Genomic DNA, 24,608 nt, shown 5'->3' with positions numbered 1-24,608 from the left:
AAAGATTCTGCTGGGAGAAAGAAAACAAAATAACCGGGATCATTATTTTCAGAGCGATGGGAAGGGTATTTGCCATTGTAAGACAGGAAACGCCGAGTTTCTTTAAAATTCAGAGAACAAACATCGGAGCAGCAACGAATGAGCAACGCGGAAGCAGAAGGTGTGCTGGGAGACAAAGTCGAGGACGCCCCTTACGCAGTAGGACAGAAGGACAGACAAGGTGAGGGAATTCGAGGACCCGCTCCGTGACTTCAACATCAGAGAGAGAGGAAAGAGAGAAAGCCCAGGGGAAGCAAGCATTAATGAAATAATTAAAGGAAATCTCGTGGACCAGAGATACGGGAGTTTCCAGGTTGGAGGGCTTCTCAAGGATCCAGTGCAGGGACTGGAAACAGACCCACCTCTGCCAAACTCGAGGTGCAATCAGCGTCCTCGGACGAGCCCCAGGTCCTGAAGGCTGAGGGGTCCGCGTGCCGTGGGGTGTCTCGGGTGCTGGAAGGCGGTGGAGACGCGCCGATCAGTCGGTTGGGAGGTGGCTCATTCTCCCAAGGTCACGGTCGCAGGGAAGGGACCTCGCACACACCTGTTCTCGAGTAGCGTTTAGAAAATGAGAGGAACTCCACTGAAATGCAGGATAATTCGAGAAGGGAGAGGAAATAGAACACTGACGGCCCGGTCTGCACCAGAGGAGCGGGGTGCAGGGGTGCAGGACGTCTCCGGGGCGGTGGTGAAGGCGCGTGCCGAGGTGTAGATCGTGGCCGGTTCTGGTCGGAGTGGATCCGGGGGACCCAGGGAGAGGCTCCTTCAGGAAGAGGGAGCTGGCAGATCCCCCGGGGCCGCCTCTGGCTTCGAGAGGAGATTTATTTCGTTGGTAAAGAACCCGAAGTTGAATAGATGAGAAGTTCAGAAAGCAAACTCCACGCGTTCGTGCTCTTCCAGCTAATACGTATTCAATTGGCACTGACTGTGTGCCGGGCAGAGCAACAGACACCGTGATGCATAAGTACATGGTCCCCTTTCTTCAAAATGCAGATGCTTCCATCAGATGCACTGAGCACCTACTACGTGCCTGCCACTGGGCTCACAGGTGGCCAAGGGAGACGCACGTGGGACGACCATCCAGCTGCCAGGGTGAATGCGGCTTCAGGAGCCGCCGGGCTTTGCGGAGACGATGGCCTCCCAGCCGAGCTTTGCCTCGAGGGGGAAGGGGGCATTTCCTAAGCCGAGGCATTCCAGAAAAGTGTCCCCTGGCCGTCCGCATGTGCATTTTCTGGGGACAGGAGAAATTGTTGCAACCCCCTCGGAAAGACAGTTGGGAACAGAATCAAGCACTTTGCAAATAATCCTACACTTGGGCCCACGGATGTCGCCTCCTGGAAGCGTCTTCACGGCCAGTCTGGCCTGAGTCCAGGTTCTCGCACGAGGATGTTTATCCCAGCGCTGCTAAGGGAACCAATAATTTTGAAATAACCTGGAAGAAAGTAAACTGTATCCCTCCTTCTAAGAGACTTGAGGCATTGATAACACCCTTCTATATAATGCTAACTATAGAAACCCGGGACTATCCTCGCCGGTGTGGCTCAGCTGATGGGAATGTTCTACCAGGGTCAGGGCACAGACCCAGGTTGTGGGTTTGATCCCTGGTTGGGGCACATAGGGGAGGCACATCGATGCTTCTCTCTCTCTTCTCTCCCTTCCTCTCTCTATAAAATCAATAGAAAACATATCCCCAGGTAAGGATTAAATGTTTAAAAAATAGCCCTGGCTGGTTTTCTGTGGTTAGAGCATCGGCCCTCGGACTGAAGGGTCCCAGGTTCGATTCCAGCCAAGGGCATGTGCCTCGGTTGCAGACTAGATCCCAGCCCCGGTGGGAGGCAGCCAGTCAATGTGTGTCTCTCCCATCAACGTTTCTCTCTCTCTCCCTCTCTCCCTTTCACTCTCTCTGAAAAGCAATAGAAGAAAATTCCTCGGGTGAGGGAAAAAAATTTTTAAAAAACAAACAGCAATATTGAAAGGTTATATTTATGATCTTGAGAGAAAATGATCGCTTATAGAGTTTCATGACTATGTAGAGAAATGTCTGCTTATTAAACGACTCCGAAGAAGTTTCCTAATGAGCTACGGTTGAAGGGAGAGTCCATGTAATTTCTCTTTCATTTTCTATTTTGAAACTGTTTTTAATGAGGGTGTCATCCTTTCAATGAGGAAAATCAAAGTATAATTAACTTTCTGCACTAAGGGAAGGTGTTTATCACACATGAACACCATAGTCATGATTTATTTCTGTCTACATTGATTACTATATATATTTATATATGCAGTTGAGCATTTTTATAGAAATGGTGCATTTTTAATACTGATTAAAATTATCTGTTTCTCTTGTATATTTTTCCCTAGATCCTATTTGAAAACTCTGTAGTTGGGGGGGAAGTGTTCTTAGAAAAGCAAATCCATTTCATTAAAATTCAGAGTTCTAGAAATCATTTTAACATTAATGTTAGCCCTTCATACTCGGACTTGGCTCTGTCCTATCTCATGTCTGTCAGACGTGAGCTCTAGATTGGCGGCTTGGGTTCCAATCCTGATGCCTGCTGAGAGCTCAGAAAAGTGCATCCCATGGGGCCTCAGTTTTGCCGTCCTTAAAATGGGCTTGTGCGAGAATGGAATGAAACGACCCATGAAGACCAAACAGCACAATACCTGTCTGCCGAATCCTGGGCCTTCAATGGGATTCACAATAGAATGGTAATAATCATCAATAAACATAGGCTAAAATTGATAGGACCTATTTTTGTATCCCGGTATCCCCCAGCCTCACTCTACCACCACTGCGTCAAAAAATAAACTTCAGTTCTCAACCGATTACAGAGGAAATCCATCAGCAGACCCTCCCCGCCCTGTGTGCTGGGCTCATATCAGCTAGAAAGTTTCAGATGGAAAAACACACACCAAGGACACACAGAAGTGCCATTTAGGAGGGGCTTCCGTTCAGTTTCGGGAGCGACTGTCACTTCTAGGCACGGAGCTTGGTCTCTGGCCTGTCGCAGGCCAGCTCTGGGAGAATTTACGGCTCTGTGATGATGGAGTGAGATACGAGAAAATCCAATTTATTCCTTAAAGCATCTCTTCCATCTCCTGGGGATAAATTACTCCTGCAGTTGGGTGGAGAGTGTTTGTGTTAGATAATAAATTTTGAAATAGGGACCTCAGGCTCAACTTAACGGCCGAGAAACAGGAGTGAAATCGGGGGCGGAGCATGAGGCGGGAAACAGGTTTCTGAGAGGCTGCGGTGGGTGAGTCGAGGCTGTTTTACAGAGGACGGGCCGTGTGGGTAGGTCGGCGGGCGTGTTTGGAAAAGTCAGCATGCGGTGAGGACCCTGAGGTCCCTGAGGCTTCCGCCCCACGCTCTGCCCCGCAGCCCTGACACTTGCCCCGAGTGGACCTCATTCATTCCTGCGGGCGTTCAGCAAACCAACGGAGAGGGCTCAGAGCTCGGGCATCAAGGACAGAGACACGGAGACAGTGAAGCTCCAGCCTTAAGAAGGCTCAATCCTGTGGGGGGAGCGCACCCGTTATTAGTAATTATAGTAATATAGTTACCGTATTTCGGCTCTAACCACCATATGCTAGGATGTATACAAGGTGTCCCAAAAAAATGTGTACACGCTTGTACCAGCTGATAGCTCAGTTTTGAAAATGAAATATATTTTAATAAACACTGCCTTTACACTTATTCAAAGTGCTTGTATACATTTTTTGGACACCCTATATATGCACATACATATATATACATACAAAGTTGCAGGTATATGTACAAGTATATATCTTATTGTAATTAGGTGTAGCCTCCCCTCGCCCCGCCATTTACCAGTGAAGACAATATAGTACTGGAGGGATATGAATCATAAGGCAGGTAGGTTGGTGGTTGGTAGGCAGGTAGGGAGCAAGTATTCTGAGAGTTCAAGAAGTGAGAGATCAGTATGCCTTGTGCCTCACCTGGGCTCGTGGAGGAGCTGGGCTTTGAAGTCTGAATGGCATTGTCACAGGTATGGATGGTGGAGATCGTCTTTCCAGGAGGAGGAATTGACCAGGAAAGAGGTTCACAGATTCACTAGCAGACACATTCTCTGGCTTCCTTCCAGTCTTTTTGTGCAGGACCCTAAGTGTAAGGTGATCAGATGTGGGCGTTATGTTGGTAACTCCTTAAAGTGAGGTAGGGTTGTGATAAGGAAGAGAGGAAGATGGTGTAGGTTTCCTATTTTTACAGGTTGGTGACACTTACTCTGGAACTAAACATTCTCTCTCGTGCTAAACCTGACAACCCTCACAGGTGTTCATTCATTGACTCATTCATTCACCATTCATTTGTTTGTGCATCCATCCACTCACCCATCCACCCACCCATTCATCCATCCATCCATCCATCCATCCATTCATCCATCCATCCACTCACCTATCCATCCATCCATCCCTCTACCCATCTACCCACCCATTCCTCCATCCATCCATCCATCCATCCATCCATCCATCCATCCATTCCTCTACCCATCTACCCACCCATTCCTCCACCCATCCATCCATCCATCCATCCATCCATCCATCCATCCATCCATCCACCCATCCACTCACCTATCCATCCATCCATCCATCCATCCATCCATCCATCCATCCATCCATCCATCCATTCATTCCTCTACCCATCCACCCACCCATTCCTCTACCCATCCGCCCACCCATTCCTCCACCCATCCGCCCACCCATTCCTCCACCCATCCGCCCACCCATTCCTCCACCCATCCGCCCACCCATTCCTCCACCCATCCACCCACCCATTCCTCTACCCATCCACCCACCCATTCCTCCATCCATCCATCCATCCATCCATCCATCCATCCATCCACTCACCTATCCATCCATCCATCCATCCATCCATCCATCCATCCATCCATCCATCCATCCATTCCTCCACCCATCCACCCACCCATTCCTCCACCCATCCATCCACCCACCCGTCTACCCATCACTCATCCACACATTCACTCAGCAGTGACTTACCAGGTACCTACATCATTCTCGGTTAAGGCTGCAGCAGTGAGCAGCTGATCAAGTGTTTGCCTTCCTGGTGCACGTGAAGACAGACAGACATATACACAGATAGTATGTCGGGTGACGATAAGTGCTGTCAGGTGGTGCAGCAGCAGAGGGAGGACCACAGGCGAGGGTCTTGCTTGTGGCTGCTTTACAGAGAGTGGTCAGAGAAAGGCCTCTCTGATACAGGGACATGTGAGCAGAGAGCTGGAGTAAGTGAGGGGTGAGATGTGGCATCTGGGGTGACCTTTCTAGGCAGAGGTGCGTAGGCCCTGAGATAGAAGTGTGCTTGGGTGTCTCAGGCCCCATGAGGATACCAGCATGCCTGGCACATCAGGGAGAGAAACGGAGGTGAGGTCGGGGGAGAGGTGAGGCAGAGGGTAACAGGGATTTTATCAGCAGCGTGGTGACGTGGTTCGATCTCTGCTTCCAGTAGAAGTGCGGGCTGGCTGCTTTGTACAGGGTCCGGTGGCTGCTGTGTGGGTGCGGTGCCGGCCACGGCCCACAGGCGGGAGGAGGGGAGCGGCCCTGCCTGCAGATGAAGAGGCCAGGCTCTTGCTTAGCGGGGTTGGAAGCAGGTCCTGCCGGGGGTGTGCTGGCTCGGAGCTCAGGGCCCTGGAATGTGTCTCCTGGGTTCTGGGCTGACTTTGTACATTAAAGATGGGCCCCATCCTTGGTGCTGGCACCGTGGCCTCAGCTCAGTTACCATGCCCAGCGTTACCTCTGTTAGTAATTATGATGCGAGGTTCAGGCCAAGACAGTGAGCCCTGTTCAGGGCTATGAGAGGCTCAGCTGCTCTTCCCGGCCGAAGAATTCCCTGTGGAGAAATGCATTTGGCCAGGCGCTCCATGGGGACTGTCCCTTTGTTTCCTTTCTTAATTGATGTGCGTGCTAATTGTGACACGGGGCCTGTTACCTAGGGGGATTTTGCTGTATGAGAGATGTCCCTTTGAAGTGTTTACTCTGTTATTTAACACAGAAAAATTCAATATTCATTGTTAATGAAATAACCTTAGTTACTAAGTCGGAAAAGGGAATGACCAGTTTTGTAATACGCACCCTGCTCTCCCTGCCCCCGCTAAGCGCGTGGACGCTCTCACAGTGTTTGCAGGAGCTAATGAATGAGGGTCCCCTGACTCAGCCCCTGCTGGGGTGTCCCTGTGAAACAGAACCGAGCCCTGCCACTGTGCTTCTTAAAACCGGTCACTGACCCCCGGTGCCTGCCCACAGGGTGCAGTCTGAGCGCCCTGGCCTCCTTCAGGATCTGACCCTTAGTTCTCATTTCGCCCAGTAGTCCTGTTAGACCACTAGGGTACAGCACGCTGTGTAGTTGTTTTGATCAATTCTGGGTGATAGGAGCCCAAATCAAGCCAGTTTCAGAAAAGAAGAAATTGTATTTTACAGATTTGCATGTCTGATGTTGTTGAGGCTCAGTCTCAGAGAAACAGAGAGAGCTCTTGCTTTTGGGGTCTCTGCTAACTCTGTTTAGCGAACAGGCTCTCACCAGGGGGCCAGCAACCCGGCTGCCCCCCAACCCCACACTCCATGGACCCAGCTGGACCCCAGCAGTGCACCGCCCGCCTCCCTTTCACCAAATTCTTATATCAAACCCAGAAAAGCCTCTGATTCATTCTCCTTGAGTCGCCTGGCCATCCTTGAACAACGTCTGATTGTCTCTGCTTGAGTCCCGTGGCTGTCCCTGCGTGAATTCCTCTACCCAGGAGGGTGGAATGTTCTCATTTAGCCAACTTGAACCGTGTGCCTGTCTCTCTGAGCCCCATGGACAGCCCCTTTGGGACCACGGGGGGGGGGGGGGCAAAAGAACCAGGGGAAGGGAGCAGAAAGCCATGCTGAGCAGGAAAAGATGCTGCTCTAGGGCACACCCACACGTGGACGCCAGGCCTCGTGTTCCCATGCTCCCGGCCTGAGTGCTCTCCCTGGGGAAAGCCGCCTCCTCTGGGCAGCCTCTCCTGCGCTTTCGGACAGCGCAGTCGTTCCCTCTCCCGTGTCTCCACTGCCCTTCTGCGTGCGTCTGTCACAGAAATGACCTGTTTCCATAGCCGCCTTCTCCTCCAGACTGTGGGTTCATCCGTCGGGGTCCTGCCGTGTATCTAGCTGCCTCCAGGGCCTGACACGGTGACCAGCACACAGTGTGGTCTCGATCTATCTAGGAGGAGTGAGTGAATGAATTGAACTCTAAGGACTCTTAAGATTTCTCTAACCAGACCCTAAATAGAAGCCGTTTTCATTCCTATTTTTAAATCCCTGCATGTTCTCGCCGCTCACCTGCTCGTCTGCATTCGTGAGGAGCCGCGTGTTCAGCAGGGAGACCGGATGCCGGGCTGGGGGGGCCTGTCGTGTTGGGAAACCTTCCGCCCACCAGCTGCATGAGAACACGGAGAATTTCTACTCAGCGGCAGCAGGGGGATTCTTAACGTGCTCACATGCATCTTTCCTGCGGAGTGTTGAACAGTTAGCTCGGGAGCTAGTCTTTGATGTTGACACGGATCCTTTTGCAAAAAAGACTGATGAGTGAGTCACTGCGGAAGAGGAACTTATCACGAGTGTGTGTGTGCCCTGGCCTGGGTGGCTCAGTGGTTAGAGAGCTGGCCTGTGTGCCAGAGGGTCGCAGGTTTAATTCCTGCTCAAGGGCACATCCCTGGGTTGCAGGTTTGATCCCCGGCCCTGGTCGGGGAGCTTGTGGGGGGTCAAGCAATCGATGTGTCTCTCTCACATCGATGTTTCTCTCTCTACTCTCCCCCCCCCACTCCTCTCCCTTCCACTCTCTCTAAAATATAAATCAATTGAAAAAATATCCTCACTCCTGGGGTGAGAGGAGTGAGTGTGTGTGTGTGTGTGAGTGAGCGAGCGAGTGCACATGCATGAGCACCGCAAACGTGTGCTGCTGTGGACCAGACCCCTGAGGACGCGGATTTCAAGGGCAGGCTATAGACCCCGGCGTAGAACTCGTGACCCGGCACAGTCGTGCTCCCCGATGTTTGCAGGCGGCCTTGGGGAGTTTATGGGCCGCTCACAGTTGTGCGGACGTGGCGTCGCTTCCTGCTGGGTACTCGTTTCTGTCAGCGATGTGCAAACTCAGGTCTTCTCCTAAAAGAACCTGGTGCTGTCAGTGGAAAGGGAGCATGAGAGGTAGCGGGAGGAGCCCCGGCCCTGAGATCGAGTCCCAGCGGCGCTCTCTCTGGGACGTTGCCTCCGGCCCCTGGGCCTGGGCCTGTTTTCTTCCTCACAGTGGGGATGGAGACGACAAGCTCAGGTTGCTGTGAGAATTAAGGAGATGACGGGCGTGAGGGCCCAGCTTTGGGCGTCCCCTCACCGTCGTCACCGTCACCAGGTCCCTTTGTTGCGTTTCCCCACCGCTTACCTTCTCGAAGGGTTTGCCAGGGCAGATAAAACAGACTGAAATCGTTCTTCACTAAAACTGGGTTTGGAACCCGCTGTGCCACTTGCTGTCTGAGTCACAGGAACAAGCTTGTAAATCCCTTCGGTCCTTGTTTCCTTGATCTTGAAAACGAGGCAAGTGGGCATCGCCCCCAGGCTGGTGGTGAGATGACGTGTAGGAAGGTGCTTAGTGCCTGGGAGGTGCGAGAAGAAGACACCGGCCCCCCACGGGGGCAGGAGGCATGAATGGCCCAGTCACCTGGCCAGGTGCCGACTCAGATGGCATCAGATGCTCCTGATTCCTTGGTGGCCACTTAACCCTGTGCCAGGTGCCCTTCTGTAGCACTGAGCCGATCCCAGACACCCTGTCCGCCTGGAGCTTGTGTTCTAGAATGTTCTAGTGCGTTCTAGAGGTCCAGATGCATCGCGTCAGCCCCCGTGTTCACTGGAAACTTTCAGACCAATTTCTACAAATGCAAAGGCCCTTCCTGGACCTTGTGTAAACCCCTCCAGGAGCCTAGCTCTACATTGGACCAGACCCAAGGCCCTGCCTCGGCGGAAAGTGTCACAGTGGTCCCCCCTCCCTCCCAGACGCTCTCCGGGCCTCCACCCTCACCCCTGACCTCCACCTGCCTCCCTCCTCCAATAGAGGCTTTCGTCAGCTCTCACATCAGTCCTCGCAGCTGTCCCGGGGGGACAGTGAGGTTCAGATCACCAAGTGAGGCCCCAAAGTGGGCAGGTGATGCCAGCTGGGTCCGTGGAGGGTCTGACCTCACAGGTGCCCTGGCTCCCAAACCCCGCCCTCCTCTCGCAGAAGGGCTGCTGGGAGAGCACAAAGCCGCTTCCCTCCCTCCCTGTCTCCCTGTCTCCCTCCCTGTCTCCCTCCCTCCCTCCCTCCCTCCCTCCCTCCCTGCCATTCAGAGCGCAGTGGAGGGATTCACCTAAAGCATAAGACCAGGAGCCAGGGGCCCTACTTATCTTACAAAGGCTGACACATGGAGAGATTTACTTCTGTTCTCTCCCGGCACTGTCACAAATTCGACCATCAGTCAGCTCAGGTGGATGAAGGGGGGCTGGAGGAATCAGGAGCCCCATGGCACATTTGGCCCCCTTTCTGGTCAGGTCTGCAGCCACCCCACCCTTGGCCTTCACCCCCCACCCCTCCACCCCCCACCCCTTCCCACCTTTACAGATGAGGTAATTGGGGCTCAGAGAGGATATGAGACCCTGGGCTAGTCCATTTCAGATAGACTTGAGGTCCCTTCCAGAGCTGACAGTCTGGGACTCTATGACGCTTACACATTTTGGCAACGTGCACCCTTGGACGAAATGCAGAGATTAGGCCCTAAAAATAGCAACTCTTAAAATATGAATTCGCTGTAATGCACCGTGTAGACTCTGCTTTCTAATCAGGGCCCCGCATTCCTAGTGAAATCAGGGTGGGAAACCCTCCTGTGTCTCAGCTGTGGGAGGTGGGGGTGGGGGTGGGGGGTGTTTGCCTGTTTCCTTTGCCCGCTGGTGGGTACTTTGGTGTCCGGTTGCTTTAGGTCCCCACTAAATGAGGGCCGCTTGTCTCCCTCCTGCATGTGCTCACACTGTCAGTCAGGAGGTGACTCCCCCTCCCGTCACGCCAGTCAGACGGCGCAGTTCCAGAGACTTGGCAGCTAGAACAAGACCATGCTAACTGGTTCCCAGAGGAATCGTGGGCCACCACCGGGCCCTGTGTTTTAATGAAGCTACTCTACATGCCAGAGGCCAAGAGTTCCCCCAAAATCCTCTCCGGAACGCAGCGTCCCCCTGGGAGCCAGCGCAGGTATCTGTCTTCCCTGTGAGCAGAGCAGGGCTCCCAGACCCCAGGAGACATCAGAATCCCCTAGGGCTTGTTGAAAATGCAGGTTCCGAGGCCCCCACCCCAGAGTCTGGGGCTGGAGCTGGTCTGGGGTGGGGCCTGGGTACTGCGTTGGTCACAGGGACCCTTGTTTCTGAAGCCACTAGAAGGGCAGGTGGGGGGACTCCGCAGAGGTGGGCAGCCGCGAGCGCCGGGCCTCCATCCGCCCAGCCGCGCAAACAGCTCCTGGCCGCCAGCACCGTTTGCTGCAGACACTGCCCCAGGCCCGGGGTCCTCTCTCAACTGCAGCACCCCTGTGTTTTCCCGAGCGTACCAGGCGGGTATTTTTACCTTGCCCAGGGCCCTGCAGAGTGCGTGCTGGTGAAGTGTGGTCCGGAGGTGCTGGCGATGGGAATGGGGTAGAAGTGGGAGAAGCAAGTTCACGGTGGTGGGAGGGGTGGTGGGAGGAGCACCGCCAGGGAGAAGCCTCGCCCGGCCCGAGCCCAGCTTAAAACAGACATGGCTGGAACTTAGAGCAAGTAACCGACCCTCCCTGAGCCTCCCTTTCCTCATCGGAAGGGGGGGGAACACAGTGATTTCTGGGGCCCCACTTACCTCTAAGATTCGTCCTCAGGGACTCAGACCAAACCCACGCTGTTACGAAGCTCACAGAATTCACATCCCAGCTCCGGTGCTAACTCACCAGGTGACCCAGGGAAGTTATTGGGCTCTTCGGAACATGAGTCTCTTCACTTAGAAAACAATGGGATTGTTCCCAGTGGTGGGCACCACCCCCCCCCCCCGGGTCCGGGTCCTCAGATCCAGTAGGAATGGCGTGGATAGATTCAGGTTAGTCCTTGATAGGCACTCGCTCTTTCCAGAGTTTTCCTCAGGAAGTAGGATTAAGAATGTGAGGCCCATGGAGCATCTGAACAGAAATGCACAGAATTGGGTGCCGTGGGGCCCGGTCACTGAGAACCCCCCGGGATCAGTGAAGCCCGGAGGAAAATGTGACATCCTCGTGACAGTTTGCAAGTTACCCCAAGTGAGTGGACTAGAATGAGAGCTAGGCCTCAGGCTCCGGGGGAGTGGAAGTGTTGGGGAGTCCCTTGCCTGCCCCGGGGGCCTGAGCCCTAAGCTGGGACCTGATACTCACTGGCCGTGGGCACCTGGGTCTCTCTTGGGAACGTGGGACTCCACGTTAGAGCTCTGGCCAGCGGCCACCAAGCGCCTCCTGCCGACTTATGTAGACTTAGTAACTCCGCCGGTAGTTGTTGGACACCTGAGCTGTGCTCAGCGCCTTCTCGGGGCTGCACGTCCGGATGTGGGCCCTGCTCCGATGGGACCCAGAGCCTCTTGGGAGAGAGAAGTGTCGGTCAGATCATCACACAGATGCACATGCGTACCATGTTCACGGCTGTGACAGTGACGTGCAGGGACCGAGAAGATGCAGGACGGCCACCTGGTCCATCCAGGGCCTCTCAGGGAGTGACGGCCGAGTGGGAGTTCGCAGATGCAGAGGGTGACCGGGTGGAGTTTGGGGAGAGTGCCAGGCATGGGGACAGCACACTCACCGACGCAAGGACCTTGATGTAGTGGAGGCACGCACGGGAGTTGGGGGGTCGCATGGCTCTGCCCCCTCCATCTGTGCCCCCCCCCGGAGATGGGAAGGAAAGATGGGCATGGGGAGCTGGGTTCAAATCCTGCTGCTGCCACTTTTCAGCTGTGACTGTGGGGAAGGCAGTTTCTTGTTCATGAAAAGCACATCCTGCTGGTTCTCACAGGCTGTCAGGCGGGTTGAATGACTTGCCGCAGGGAAGGGGTGTTTTGAACTGTAAAACCGCGTGAACGTGAGAGACGGTCATAATCGCTTTCGGCTCAGCTGCCCGTCTTTCTTTCTGCCACACCCTGTTCCCTCCAGACTCCCTGCTAAGTCGGGGTGGGTCGGGGTGGTGATAGAATCCCCCTGTATTGAGCACCTACTATGTGCTGGGAACTGAGCTTGGTTCTTTACGTACATTATTCATTTTTGCCCATTTTACAGATGAAAACTGAGACCCAGGCAGTAGTAGAGTAAGGATGTGAACTTTTGTTCATGTGTGAAGGGCTTTGAGGTTTTACCGGTCATCACAGGATCTTTCAGTCACCGCAGGCTGTGGGCAAGTGTCCTGCCCTCCCACAGACTTAAATTGTGTTTCACGTGCTGTGCAGTGAGTGGCTCCTGCCATGAGGATGTCACAGTCTGGCCGAGCAGGGTCGCTCAGGGACAGACGGGGGCAATTCAGCTCTCTGAGAGCAACTAGAAAGAAATGACCCTGAGCTGGGCGGGCCCGGAGGGCTTGGGGACCCCCTCCCTGCGTCCAGGGCGCTGTGTTGTTGGGCTCACCCATCCAAGAAGGGATGAAGGGAACCCGCCCAGTGCGTCCTTGAGCACGTTCGTGAATCCTGAAAGCCTCCAGACCCTCGGGAGATAGACTGAGGGGTAATTAGCTGAGTGATCGCCGAGTAAACACGTTCACAGTCAGCCCCAGGGAGCGGCACAGCTTCTGAACGAAGTTCATCTGTGTCAACCGTGCCGATGTCTGCTCTTTGCAGAATTAAAGAGGAGCCAGCAGCCCCCGAGCCTGGCTCACGGGCTGCACTTCCCGCCCCAGAGAATAAAGCGGGAAGAGAAACGACGGAGGCCGCAGTGTGGGGTTTCAAGCTGGATGCAAGACAGGGCTGCCTGCCAGCTGTATGTATGTGTAAAACCTGCTTCCATGCCTTTCAGTGAAGCCCCCGGTCCCTAGCGGACCTGCCTGGCTCTCCCAGGACTGCGACCTCAGACATGAGGTCACTCGGCCGCAGTCTTACTGTCAGGAGAACAGGGATAACCATACCTACTGTATGAGTCTGTATGAGTCTGCTCGGGCTGCTATAACAAAATGCCACAGGCTGGCACTTAAACAACACATTTATTCCGTCACAGTTCCGGAGGCTGGAAGTCCATGATCAAGGCGTCAGCGGGGTTGCTTCCTTTGAGGCCCTTCCCCTTGGCTTGTGGATGGCCGTCTTCTCTCAGCGGCCTCACGTGGTCTTTCCGCTGTGTGTGTCTGTGTCCTGATCTCTTCTAAGAAGGACACCGGTCATTGCATTTAGGGCTCACCCCAATGCAGTACGATCTCACCTTAACTGAATTACCTCCACAAAGAGTTTCCAAGTAGATCCCATCACAGGTACTGGAGACACTATTGCATCCACTGCAGTTTCCAGGAGAGTGAAACTGAGCCGTGTCCTAAAATCTGCACGGTGAGGCTTACAGGGCGGGGGGAACCGCGCTAAGAGACGGGGCCAGGACAACCAGGGTACCAGGGAGCCCGCGGGTGCGGGGGCCAGACCGACGGGCCAGTTCGGGAGAAGCTAAGGACTCTGGACTCTGGCCTGTGGTCGGCACTTTCTAAACGCTTGTCTGGGAAAGGGCCTGGGGCCCATGACAACTCTACCTTGTTCTGTGTGTCTTCTGACTCTTCCAGGTTAAAACGTCCCCTTTCCCTCTGTTGTGTAGGCTCAATGCCAGTGCTTGGTACTTTTCTTTTGATGCCTCAGTTGACAGATTTAAAAGTTGACAACTACATATCGACGTTCGCTGTTTATTTTTGAGATTATATTAGAGAATCCCAGAGTCCGGCCACCAGTGCTGCAGGTCCAAGAGGGCCACCGAAAGGGTTTCTGTGAGAAGAGACAGGTCAGATCTGTGCTTTTCGGACCCATTTGGGTCTCATCAAATGCCGCCTTATGTGTGGGTGTTGTAATAAATGTATTCTGAAATGCAGATAACAATTTTATTTATTAAATCATATATATATTATAAGCATGCTCCTCAGATGGTTACTGCCTGGTTTAGATTCAGGCAACTCTAATTCCCTTTTCTTTGTTGAGTTTTTTCCAGCGAGAGAGCACTGACCTAGAGACCAGGCAACATGGGCATGGGTCTCCTCTGCTAACGTGTGACCTCTGACTCTCTCTAAATAGTTCCTTCTTCATCAGCGAAATAGGAGTAGTGACACCTGCCTCTGAGAGTTGCATCAGAATTAAGTAAGGTGACATACAAGGTGCCCCCATAGCACCTGAGACAGAGCAGCCACCCTGCATGTTAAACTCCTGTGACCTGCTCACATTGCGCCTGGCACGTCCAAGCACTTGGTAAAGGTCAGCTGCCACTATTACCAAGGCTCCTGGTAATGTGAGGGCATCGCACTGGGGGCCGGGGTCAGTACGTAGTCCTTGCCCTCCACAGAGAGCAGGAGAAAGAGAGAGGAAGTCATTTTTTTTTTTTTAAATATGTTTTATTGATTTTTAGAGAGAGAGGAGGGGAGGAGGGGAGAGAGATAGAAACATCAATGAGAGAGAAACATCATCGATCGGCTGCCTCCTGCCCGCCCCCCACTGGGGATTAACCCGGCAACCTGGGCGTGTGTCCCCACCGGGAATCAAGCCGGGGTGACCTTTTGGTTCAACCCAATTCATGGGTTAACACTCCACCAACTGAGCCACACCAGCCCTGCAAGAAGTCACATTGAATGAGTAGCAGTGATATGTAGCTTCATCATTTTTACCCAGTTTCCAGAACAGCCCATGCCAGTATGGTGAGAGATTCCAAAATGTGTGAACCAAGTTGATAAGCTTCCTGTCCCACGTCAGCCTGTTGGCGGGTGAATGCAAGGCCCTGTCCCAGCTGCCTAAGACAGAGGTCACCGGCCAAGGTCAACCCCACCAGGTCACCCCAGCAAACGCCTCTGGCTGGCCGTCCTGCCCAATGCCATGCGATTAGCTCAGGTTCCCTACTGAAATGTCCCGCCTCCCTCTGTCTTTAGTAACAAGTGCCCCCCCCCCCACCGGCTGGCACCGTGCTGGCTGCTCTTACAAGTCCTTGCTGAAATGAAACTGAGTCATCTAGGATTCAGCCAGAGCAGGATGATCCCAGAAGCCCCCCCACGCCTGGGAGCCTGAGGTTGGCTTCAGAACGAGGTGCAGCCTCACAGGGGGTCTCAGCCCACCCCTTGGGACGAGTCTCCCTTTAGCCAGCAGCCTCCACCCACCGCCCCAGCCAGGTCCTCTCGGGCCTCCGAGCGGGCCCCAGGCCTGCCTGCGGTGCCCTACATGCCCTTCCTGGCGACCAGTGGGAGTGACAGACGCTTTTGGATCAGAGGACTGGCGTCTCGAATGTGTGTGTTAGAACATGATAAAGAGAAGTCCCCCTAATGGTAGGGATGTAGGTTCAGGTGCTTTAACGAAACGGCTGAAACAAATCCCTGCTCTAACACATGGAGTATGTGACACTGACCAGCTTGCGGCTGGGGAAACTGAGGCTCCGCTGGCAGCGAGCCGAGCCACAGGGCCAGCGAGAGGCGGATGCAGGGCGGGACCTCGGCCTCTCCTGCCTGCCTTCCCCCTTCCCTGTGCCTCCATGCACATCAACAGCATAGTTCTTTCTCTGAGGGGAAAACGTCCTCAGATTTCCATTTCGCAGGCCTGCCTCTTTCTCCACCGGTTATCTGCCCTCATTGCTGCGTGAGGTTGTCAGCACAGGTCACTCAGAAACCCCTGCGAAGGGGGGACACATGCAGAAACGTCCTCGCGGTCCTCGTGGCAGTTGGAGTCAGAGCCCTATCTGTGCTGGTTTTTAAAACAGCTGAGCTGACATTTCGTGCTTTGTTTTATTCCGGGGCTGGGCAATCATTCAGGAGCAAGAGCCGGGTTTTATAGCCTCAGATGCATCCTTTCCATCAAAGTATCGTTTCGCCCGGCTCTAAAATAATGGGCCTGTCCTCAGAAAACCCGCCACGGCCTTCCCCTCCCGCTCCCGGCTTCCAGCGCCCTCTCTGAACGCTTGAGCCCTTTGCAGGGCGATGACGCACCGGGGCTGAGATACGATCGATGTGAAAAACAGAACAGAGGAAATGGCCCTGAAACCAGCCAGCCTCAGGGCCCTGGGAGCACACTTCGCCATAAAACGCTGTTCTTATTAAATCCCAGGGCACTTGGGCTCTCTGTCGCCTCAGATGGCTTTGCAGGAGTCTGCTGGTGAGTCTCCCATGAAAGATTCAGTTCATTTTGCTAAAAGGTCAAGAATCCGCCCCTGAGTCCTCCCCAGCCCCTGTAAAGAACTGTGAGAGTTCCCCGCACTCCCTCCTTTATTTTGGCACTTCTCGCCCCCCGGGAGCTGTGCTAGGCCTTGTATGAGTAGCATCTCATTGCCGGCTCCAGGCAACAGTCAGAGAGGGGCTGCTGTTCCCAGATGAGCAGGAATAGGGTACATTAGCTAGTGTATGAGTTTCCTATCGCTGTGTAACAAGTAACCACTAGCTTAGCAGCTCAGAACAACTCGCATGGATTTTCTCCTAGTTTTCAGGGGACAGGAGTCTGGGCACAGGTGAGCTGGCTCCTCTGCCCAGGGTGCCACAGAGCTGCAATCCAGGTGCCCACTGGGCTGCGTCCCTCCTGGATCTCCCCCCCTTGTGTGCTCGCTGGCAGGATCCCATCCCTGTGCTGCAGGACCAGGGTCCCAGAGGCACCTGTGGTACCTGCCACGTGGCCTGTTCACACATGACAGTTGGCATCTTCAAGGCCAGCAAAGGAGGGTCCCTCGCTCCAGTCTGCTGAGATAGAGCCTTAGATAATGTCACTGTGGAATGGAGATGACACTGGTTGCCCTGGTCATGCTCCCTCAGGTCAGATCATCTTCCTGCTCCGCCTTCTATTGCCTCATCTGCAGAACGAGAGCTTGCTCCCAGGGCTGTGCAGGCCTGAGCCAGTCCCGTCCTTCAGACGTCATCCTAACATCACACCTTCCGAAAGCTCTTCCCTGACCACCTACTGAAGCAGGACCACCCGGTGGTCTCTTTTCCAGACCCTCGAAGCACTTGTTCCAACTCACGATCACGTCATTTATTCGCTTGCTTTTTGGCCTGTCTCCCCTCCTGGCAGGAAAGCTGGGTCTGTCTTCTTCGCTGCTCTGCCCCGGTGACCACCAAAGGGACCCTGATAAAAGCGTGAGAGTCATTTATTCCCCCTGCCGTGCTGAGAGCCAACACAGAGGGAACTTGTGTGCTTATCAGAAATTTAATCCACACACAGAGACTGAAGAGCAGGCAGGGCTCCCGCCGGCAGCAGGCGCTGGGTGGGGACCCAGGCAGTTGGCTCCGGAGCCAGAGAACCTCTTTCCTGGGAGCCGTGGGGCCTGGATTACCAGCCGCTCACACCCGCGCTCATCCGGTCCTCGTAATGTGAGAGACTGTGCACAGGGGACTTTGAGATATGGGTGTGGGTGGGGCCTGCTGTAGTCGGTGGGGGACTCTGGCTGCCACTCGAGACTCGCCGGCCTCCTCCATCAGCTCTCCCTCGGATCTGGCGGGCGTGTTAACTTCCTGTGGTCACCGCAGCAAATTGCCACAAACTGGGTGGCTTAAAACAACACAAATTTATTATCTCACAGTTCTGGCCAGAAGATAAAAATTAAGCGTTAGCCGGGCCGTGCTCCGCAGCTCTGGGGAGAGTCCTCCCTGCTCCCAGTGGCGCCTGGTTCTCCTTGGCTTGTGGCCACATCACTCCAGTCCCTGTGTCTGTCTTCACAAGGCCACCTTCTCTCCTTTGTGTCTATGTGTCCAAATCTCTGTCTCTATCCTCTTATAAAGACGCTGGTCATTGGATTCAGGGCCCACCCTAAACCCAGGACAATTTCATCTTGAGATCCTTCACTAATCCCACCTGCAAAAGCCCTGTTTCCAAATAAGGTCCCATTCTGAGGTCCTGGGTAGACCTGAATTCTGGAGGGACGCTCTGCACCCCACTAACCAGGTCAGCTCTCCGGAGGTTTGCCTCCGCTCACCTTTTATTGGCTCTGACACCTTGGCCCCTACAGGTCCAAGTGCAGCCCAGACCATTCCTTCTCCAGCTGCCCTTGTGGTGCCCTGTCTGCCCTGCACCCGTAGCAGCCGAGCCACTTCGCCAGGTGGCACCCAGCCTGCGTGTCTCCCTCTCCCACCGATTCTGAGCTTCGGGAGGGGAGGGCCTGTGTCCCGAGCTGTCTGCCCAGACCTGCCTGGAAGAGGCATCTGAGGAATGTTCATAGAAGGAAGAAGAAGGGGAAGGAGTGAGGGGAGAAGGGAGAAAGGACAGTGAACAGGACGCAGGAGGGCGAGGGGAAGAGGGGCCGGGGTTCACGCTCCCCAGCCACGGCGACGCCCTCGGCCACCCCCACGCCCCAAACAAGGTCATCTCACGGATGCGCTTTAACACTGCGGCTGTGCGTCCGGTTTCGACAAGTGCTCTCTTTCTCCCCACTTCTCGGGGACCCTGCTGGGGGACCCTGGGCAGCAGCCAGTGTTCGCTGATTTCACCCGCAGGGGCTCGCCCCTGAGCCTCCCGCCTTTGCTGTAATTTCCTGAGCTCTCAGGTGCACCCTCCCCACGGGGGCTCCAGGATGAACCAGCCTCTAGGCCCACCGGGGGTGTTCTGTGAACTCGGCCGTGGGGCCCATTGACGCAATGCCTGTCGATCTTCCTAGGCCCCAGTCACAGTGGAAACGGAAATGGAAATGCGTGGGCTGAGTGTGCCTTTCATCCCGGGGCCATCAGCATCCCCCGTGTTATTACAGACAGCGGCCCTGTGTTTTCGGGTAGAATTCCTATTTGATAAGCCAGGAGCTCCCGCTTTTATTTGGAAGAAAGCTGCCACTGGTCCCAGAAGACCCAACATTTACTTCAAGGAGTGCGTGGGGCTCGCGGTTCCGGAGCGGGCGTTGAACACGGCCTTGCAAGTGCGTGCGTGTCGGCCGAGCCCCTGGGAGGCTGTGCGGCTCCCACACTGTCCATTCCTCGCGCGTGGCCCCTGGGTGTTGACAGTCTCTCCTCTGTCAAACCCTACCCAGGTCCCGCCGGTGCTGCTGCAGCCAGGCCTGGACTTGGGCTTCCGTGTCGGCCTCGGCATCGCCCAGGCTCGGCGAGGACCTCATCGGCCCTTTGGCCGGAGTCCAGCCCCCTCCACACCCGACCGGGCCCCTCAGCCAGGTGGTGCCTGTCACCCGGGCCTGCCTTCAGCTGGAGTCCTGGCGGGTGGCTTAGCCAGTGTCCCCTCACCCCTCACCCCTCACCCCCAGCGTTTCCTTTGCAGTAATTTTCCATCCCCTGACCCTGGCCTGCTCTGTGGCTGTAAATCCCCACTTGTGCGTGTTGTACGTGGGACTGAGCTTGTTCTACACTGACATCTCTTTCTTACTATTTCTTTTTTTTAAAATATGTTTTTATTGATTTCAGAGAAAGGAAGGGAGAGGGAGAGAGATAGAAACATCAATGATGAGAGGGTCATTGATCGGCTGCCTCCTGCACACCCCCTGCTGGGTTTCGGGCCCACAACCCGGGCATGTGCCCCGACCGGGAATCAAACAGTGACCTCCTGCTTCATGGGTCGACGCTCAACCACTGAGCCACACTGGCCGGGCTCTTTCCCCCCATCGGTCCTGAGTACAGGTGTCTTTTCCGAGTTAACTGCTGTCCAGTCTGGTTTTCCTTTGACGGTGTCTACTAGTGACAGGCACCAGGCTGGGCACCAGGGGGGCAGAGGTGACGAAGCAAAGCCCCTGCCCCTAACAAGCACGACTTGGACTTGGGAGCCTCTCTTGCTGTGGTGATGTAAGGCAGAACTTTCCAGAAGCTGCCCAGCTCAGATTTTCTGCATGGGGTCCACTGTGTGGCCCTAAAAAGGCATCCGCACCCTGGCCGACGTGGCTCAGTGGTTAGAGCACCAGGCTGCGCCCTGGAGGGTCGAGGCTTCACTTCTTGATCAAGGGCATCCCAGTCGATGTGTCTTTCACGTCGCTGTTTCTCTCTGTGTCTCTTCCCCTTACCCCCTCCCTTCCACTCTCTCAAAAAATCAGTGGGGAGAAAAATATTAAAAGAAACGGCATCAGCCAACTTTCTCCCAAAAGGGCCAGATATTAAATATTTTAGGCCTTTAGGGCCACATTCGTCTCTCTTGTACATTGCTTTTCGTTTCTGCTGCTTGTGTTTTGTTTTGTTTTAACAACCTTTTAAAGATGCAAAAGCCCTTCTCACCCACAGACTGTGCACTAACTGGCTGAGGGCTGGCTTGGCCCGTGTCCGACTGGGACCCGTTCCCGACCCTCCTCCGTTCCCGAGTCCACAGAGTGGAGACAGTGACACCTGGATGTCTGTCCCTGGCGAGGTGGGCGGCTGAATTACATCGGGAAGGGAAGTGTCTGCGCCTGCTGGCGGAGACCACGAGCTCCGCGAGCAGTCACTGCGGGGAGAGGAGAAGCCAGGCGTTGTTAAGAATATTCCAGAAAAAAATATTCACGCAATCTCCTTGCAGTTCCAGGGAAGAAAGGAAGCCGGAACACAGGCACCCTGTGATCGCAGCAGTCACCCCCCTGCTCAGACCTCGGCCTCGAGCGGGGCGGGGGGACACGCACTCGGTGCTGTCGGGCGCCTGTCCCCTACTGTCCCGTCTGTCGTGCGCTGTTAGTGGCTCTGGGAATCGTGTCTTCAGCTTCTCTTTTTTCTGTTGCAGAGACATCAAGCCGGACAACATCCTGCTGGACGAACATGGTAAGCCCGCTGCGGGTGCTTCCTAGGAAAGTGGGGTCTGAGGCTTGGGAAGGTGGGGGCCCCGCTGAGTTGATTTTTTCCAGAGGTTAGCAGGCTTTTGTTTGGCTTCCATCCTGGTGGATGAACATCTGGCTAAATTTCTGGTCAGTGTCCTGCTAAGGTGAATGTATTTGAAGCTTTCGCGTCTGGAGGCTGTGGCTGCCGATTGACGTCTCGGTGTGAGGCGGCCTGGGCGGAAGTGAGCATGAGATAGGGAAGCCCTGCGGTTTCTGCCCTTGCGCCTCCACGTGTCACCCTGTGGCTTCAGGACAGGGACTCGCCTCTCTGAGCCTCAGTGCCATCTGTCAGACAGGGAAGGCGGTGCCCATCTCCCAGACCATCATGGGGACCAGATGGGCTGGTGTGTGGCTGGCGAGCCAGAAATCAATAATCAATAATCACTAAGCCCTCCTTCACCCAGACTCCTGGAGCTTTCGTGTGCGCCCGGGGCCTGGCCGTCTCATTGGACGGAGTGAGTGAGTCTGAGTGGGGAGGGGACTCTGCGTCCCTCACAGCTCCCGGGTGGGGCCGCCTCTGCCGGTCCACGGACCACGCCTGGGGCGTCAGGCTCCGTGTCGGTGGCTGTCCACCTTAGTCTGTGGGAATCTCCAGGGGGCTTGGTAAGAAGCAAAGGCCAACCCTGACCTGCTCTGGGGAGCTCAGGCCCCTGCGTTCTGGGTCAGACTGAGGAGGTGAAGCCCAGCTGAGCTAGGACCAGGGGCCTAGGGCACAGCCCAGCGGAGCACAGCTGGCTGAGCTGACCGTCCACTGTGCAGGATCCCACACACGCCGAGGGCCTCCGGACCCGCCCCCCTCTTCTCCAAGCTCCTGTTTCATCAAGCGTCTCTGCTAGGCGTTGGGACACAGTGCTGAATATGCTATCTTATACTAAGGGGTGAATGGCTTATTCTACCCTGCCCTTTCGTGCCCAGTGAGTCCTTCGCAGGCAGTGCGGGGAATTCTCAGAAAACCCAACTCCCCTCCCCTAGGAGAGTCCGCCTTTCCCTGATTTGTGACCAGAGACGCCTGTCAGCATCTTTATTTTTTCCATAGTCATTGTTGCCTTTTTTCTCTCCAGCTTTATTGAGTTATGATTGGGAATTAAAACTTGTATCTGTTTAGGTTGTAGAGCGTGATATGTTACGGTGCACAACACGATGGTTTAATGTGCATGTGCACTGTGGAATGATCACCGCAGTCGTGTTCACTAACACGTCTGTCACCTCACACACTTACCTTTTAATTGTGTGTGGCGAGGACATTTAAGATTCACTCCCTTAGCAAATTTCCAATAAACAAAACAGTATCATTACCTACGGTCCCCATGCTGTCCATTCCGTCCCCTTCACCTTTTGTTAGTGGCATCGCTAAACAGCTTGCAAAACAGGTAACTGTGTCGCTCCTTAAAGAGTTTGATGAACAATCTCATTGAGTGTTTTCTCAGAGAACGAGTTGGTTGGCTGTGTTTACAATGAAATAAACGCATTAATTAAGTATTAATAATGCTGAGAATCTGCTGCTTACACAAAATCCACGGCTTTCACGGAAGCTGCCCCGCTCCCCGGGTCTGCCTGGCTTTCTGATCCCCGAGGCTGGATGTTATCTCCCCGAACAGGCACTTTGATTCTGCTCTGAGGTTTGGGGTCCCTTCCCTCTCGGGTTTCTTGGAAACCTATTTGTAGGAGCTCCCAGCCTATCCATATCCCATTAGGCTGATTGGAAGGGGGTGTCAACCCCCCAGTCCCCCCCCACTAAATTCGTCAGGTACAGTCCTGAGGCCCCCGCTGACCACAGCAGAGCCAGGAGACCAAGAGTGTCCTCTCTGCGCGCCTGCCCCAGCCATGATCACGCAGTTTTCCTGAGACAGGGAGTCTGGGCGGACCTGCCTTTTATTTACCAGGAGCTTGCACTCTCTGGGTCAGTGCCTCTAAACGTATAATCTATAAATTTGTTTTACCATGCCCTTCCTCAATATAAATAGATTTGTTTATTTATAGGTAATACGCATGAACCACCAAAAAAATTGTACTATAAAACTTGCACATAAAATAGATATATAAACAAGTCCCACTCTTAGCAAATGTCCATTATACAACAGTCTGCATGTCTCCACTAGATCTTCAGACCTTACTCATCTCATAGCTGGGAGTTTGTGCCCTTTACCACCCTCTCCCCATTTCCCCACCCCCAGCCCCTGGCAACCTCTTTCTACTCTGTTTCTATGAGTTTGGTATTTTTTTAGACTCCACGTGTGAGTGATATCCTGCAGTCCCCCCTTGTTGTGGCAAATGGCAGGATACCCTTCTTTCCCGTGGCTGAATAATACTCCGCTGGGTATACATACCAACCCCTTTTTTTATCCATCTGTCTGTTGACAAACACTTAGGTTGTTTCCATATCTTGGCTACTATGAATAACGCTGCCAAAATAAAGACGTTTTCAGAGTATCAGATAAAATACAAACGTAAGCAGATGCTGTCACAGTTTCTTCCCGCACGGCACCTGCAGACCACAGCTTCCGATCACGCCAGGAGTCACGCAGCCACCTGCAGCTCTCGCTAACCGGGGCCTCTCCCTCTCCGTCTCCAGGACACGTTCACATCACAGACTTCAACATCGCGACCGTCGTGAAGGGAGCAGAGAAGGCTTCTTCCATGGCTGGGACCAAGCCGTACATGGGTGAGTGTCCCAGGACCCCTTTGGGGTGTGATCTGCCCAGTGGCCGAGGCCTCAGCATTCTCTCCTGCCTCGCCCCCACCCCCAGCAGTTTCCGGTATGCGATGCTCTCTGAGACCTTTGGGCTTTACTCAAGCTGCCTTCCCCTGCCAGAGACGCCTTCCCCTCCTGTGTCTTCTCGGGAACTCCTACCCAGCCAGGAAGGCTAGCTCAGGCTTAGGGGAAAGCAAACAAGAAAACCCTTCTTTTCAATTCAGGTCCAGTGGTGTTGCTGGAATATAACCTTGGCGTTGGTTGGTCTCTATGCTTAGGCATTTGGGTTGGTTTTTCTTAATGACTTTTGATGGAAGTATGATTTTTAGCAAGCATCCTGTTTCCTTTAGTTTTCTTCGGGGACACCTATTATCTGAAAGTTGGATCTTCTTTGCCATTTTCAAATCTTATCTCTTCATTTATTTTTTTCTCTCATTTTTATTTCTCTTTATTTTATAGCATTATCTAGAAACATTACTTTGTGTGCTTTCTAGTGAAGTATTTATTACTGAAATAATTTCCCTTTATTTCTGATTTTTTTTCCTAAGTCCTCTTGCTTGATGGCTGAGTTTTTCAATTCTAACATATGTTGTTTTATGTCTGGTGTAATTTTAATAATGTCTTTGTTCTTAATTCTTGATGTCTGTATTAGTTGCTGACTGCTGAGTAACAAACCAGGTCAAAACTTAGTAGCTTAGCACAATAATGATGTTATTTCTCACAGTTCTGCCATTTAGCTGCATGGTTTTTCTGCTGGCTTTGGCTGGCCTCATTCATTCAGCCAGTGGGTCAGCTGGGGGCTGGGTTCAGTGAGGACAGCTGAGATGAAGGGGCCTCTCTCTGTGTGTGGTCTTCCGTCATCAAGGGGACCGGTGTGAGCTTGTGCACATGCTGACAGTAGGCTCAAGAAAGAGAACCCGCCTGGCCGTGCGTGGCTCAGT

The 24,608-nt window shown here is 53.9% G+C and overlaps 1 protein-coding gene across 4 annotated transcripts in view; it reads left to right on the top strand.

The window, feature by feature from the left end:
• Window positions 1–24,608, top strand: part of STK32B (serine/threonine kinase 32B) — a 616,411-nt gene that overhangs the window by 132,963 nt on the left and 458,840 nt on the right. For all 4 annotated transcript variants that reach the window (XM_081137972.1, XM_081137973.1, XM_081137971.1 and 1 more), the window contains exons 5-6: window positions 20,882–20,919; window positions 23,548–23,637. In XM_081137972.1, coding sequence (XP_080994098.1) covers window positions 20,882–20,919; window positions 23,548–23,637 — 128 coding nt within the window. The remainder of the gene's footprint in view (window positions 1–20,881; window positions 20,920–23,547; window positions 23,638–24,608) is intronic.

The sequence above is a fragment of the Miniopterus schreibersii genome (genome assembly GCF_964146895.1).
Source record: "Miniopterus schreibersii genome assembly, chromosome: 1".
Taxonomy (NCBI): Eukaryota; Metazoa; Chordata; class Mammalia; order Chiroptera; family Miniopteridae; genus Miniopterus; species Miniopterus schreibersii.
The sequence above is the reverse complement of the archived record's forward strand: the minus strand, read 5'-3'. Positions and strand labels throughout refer to the sequence as shown.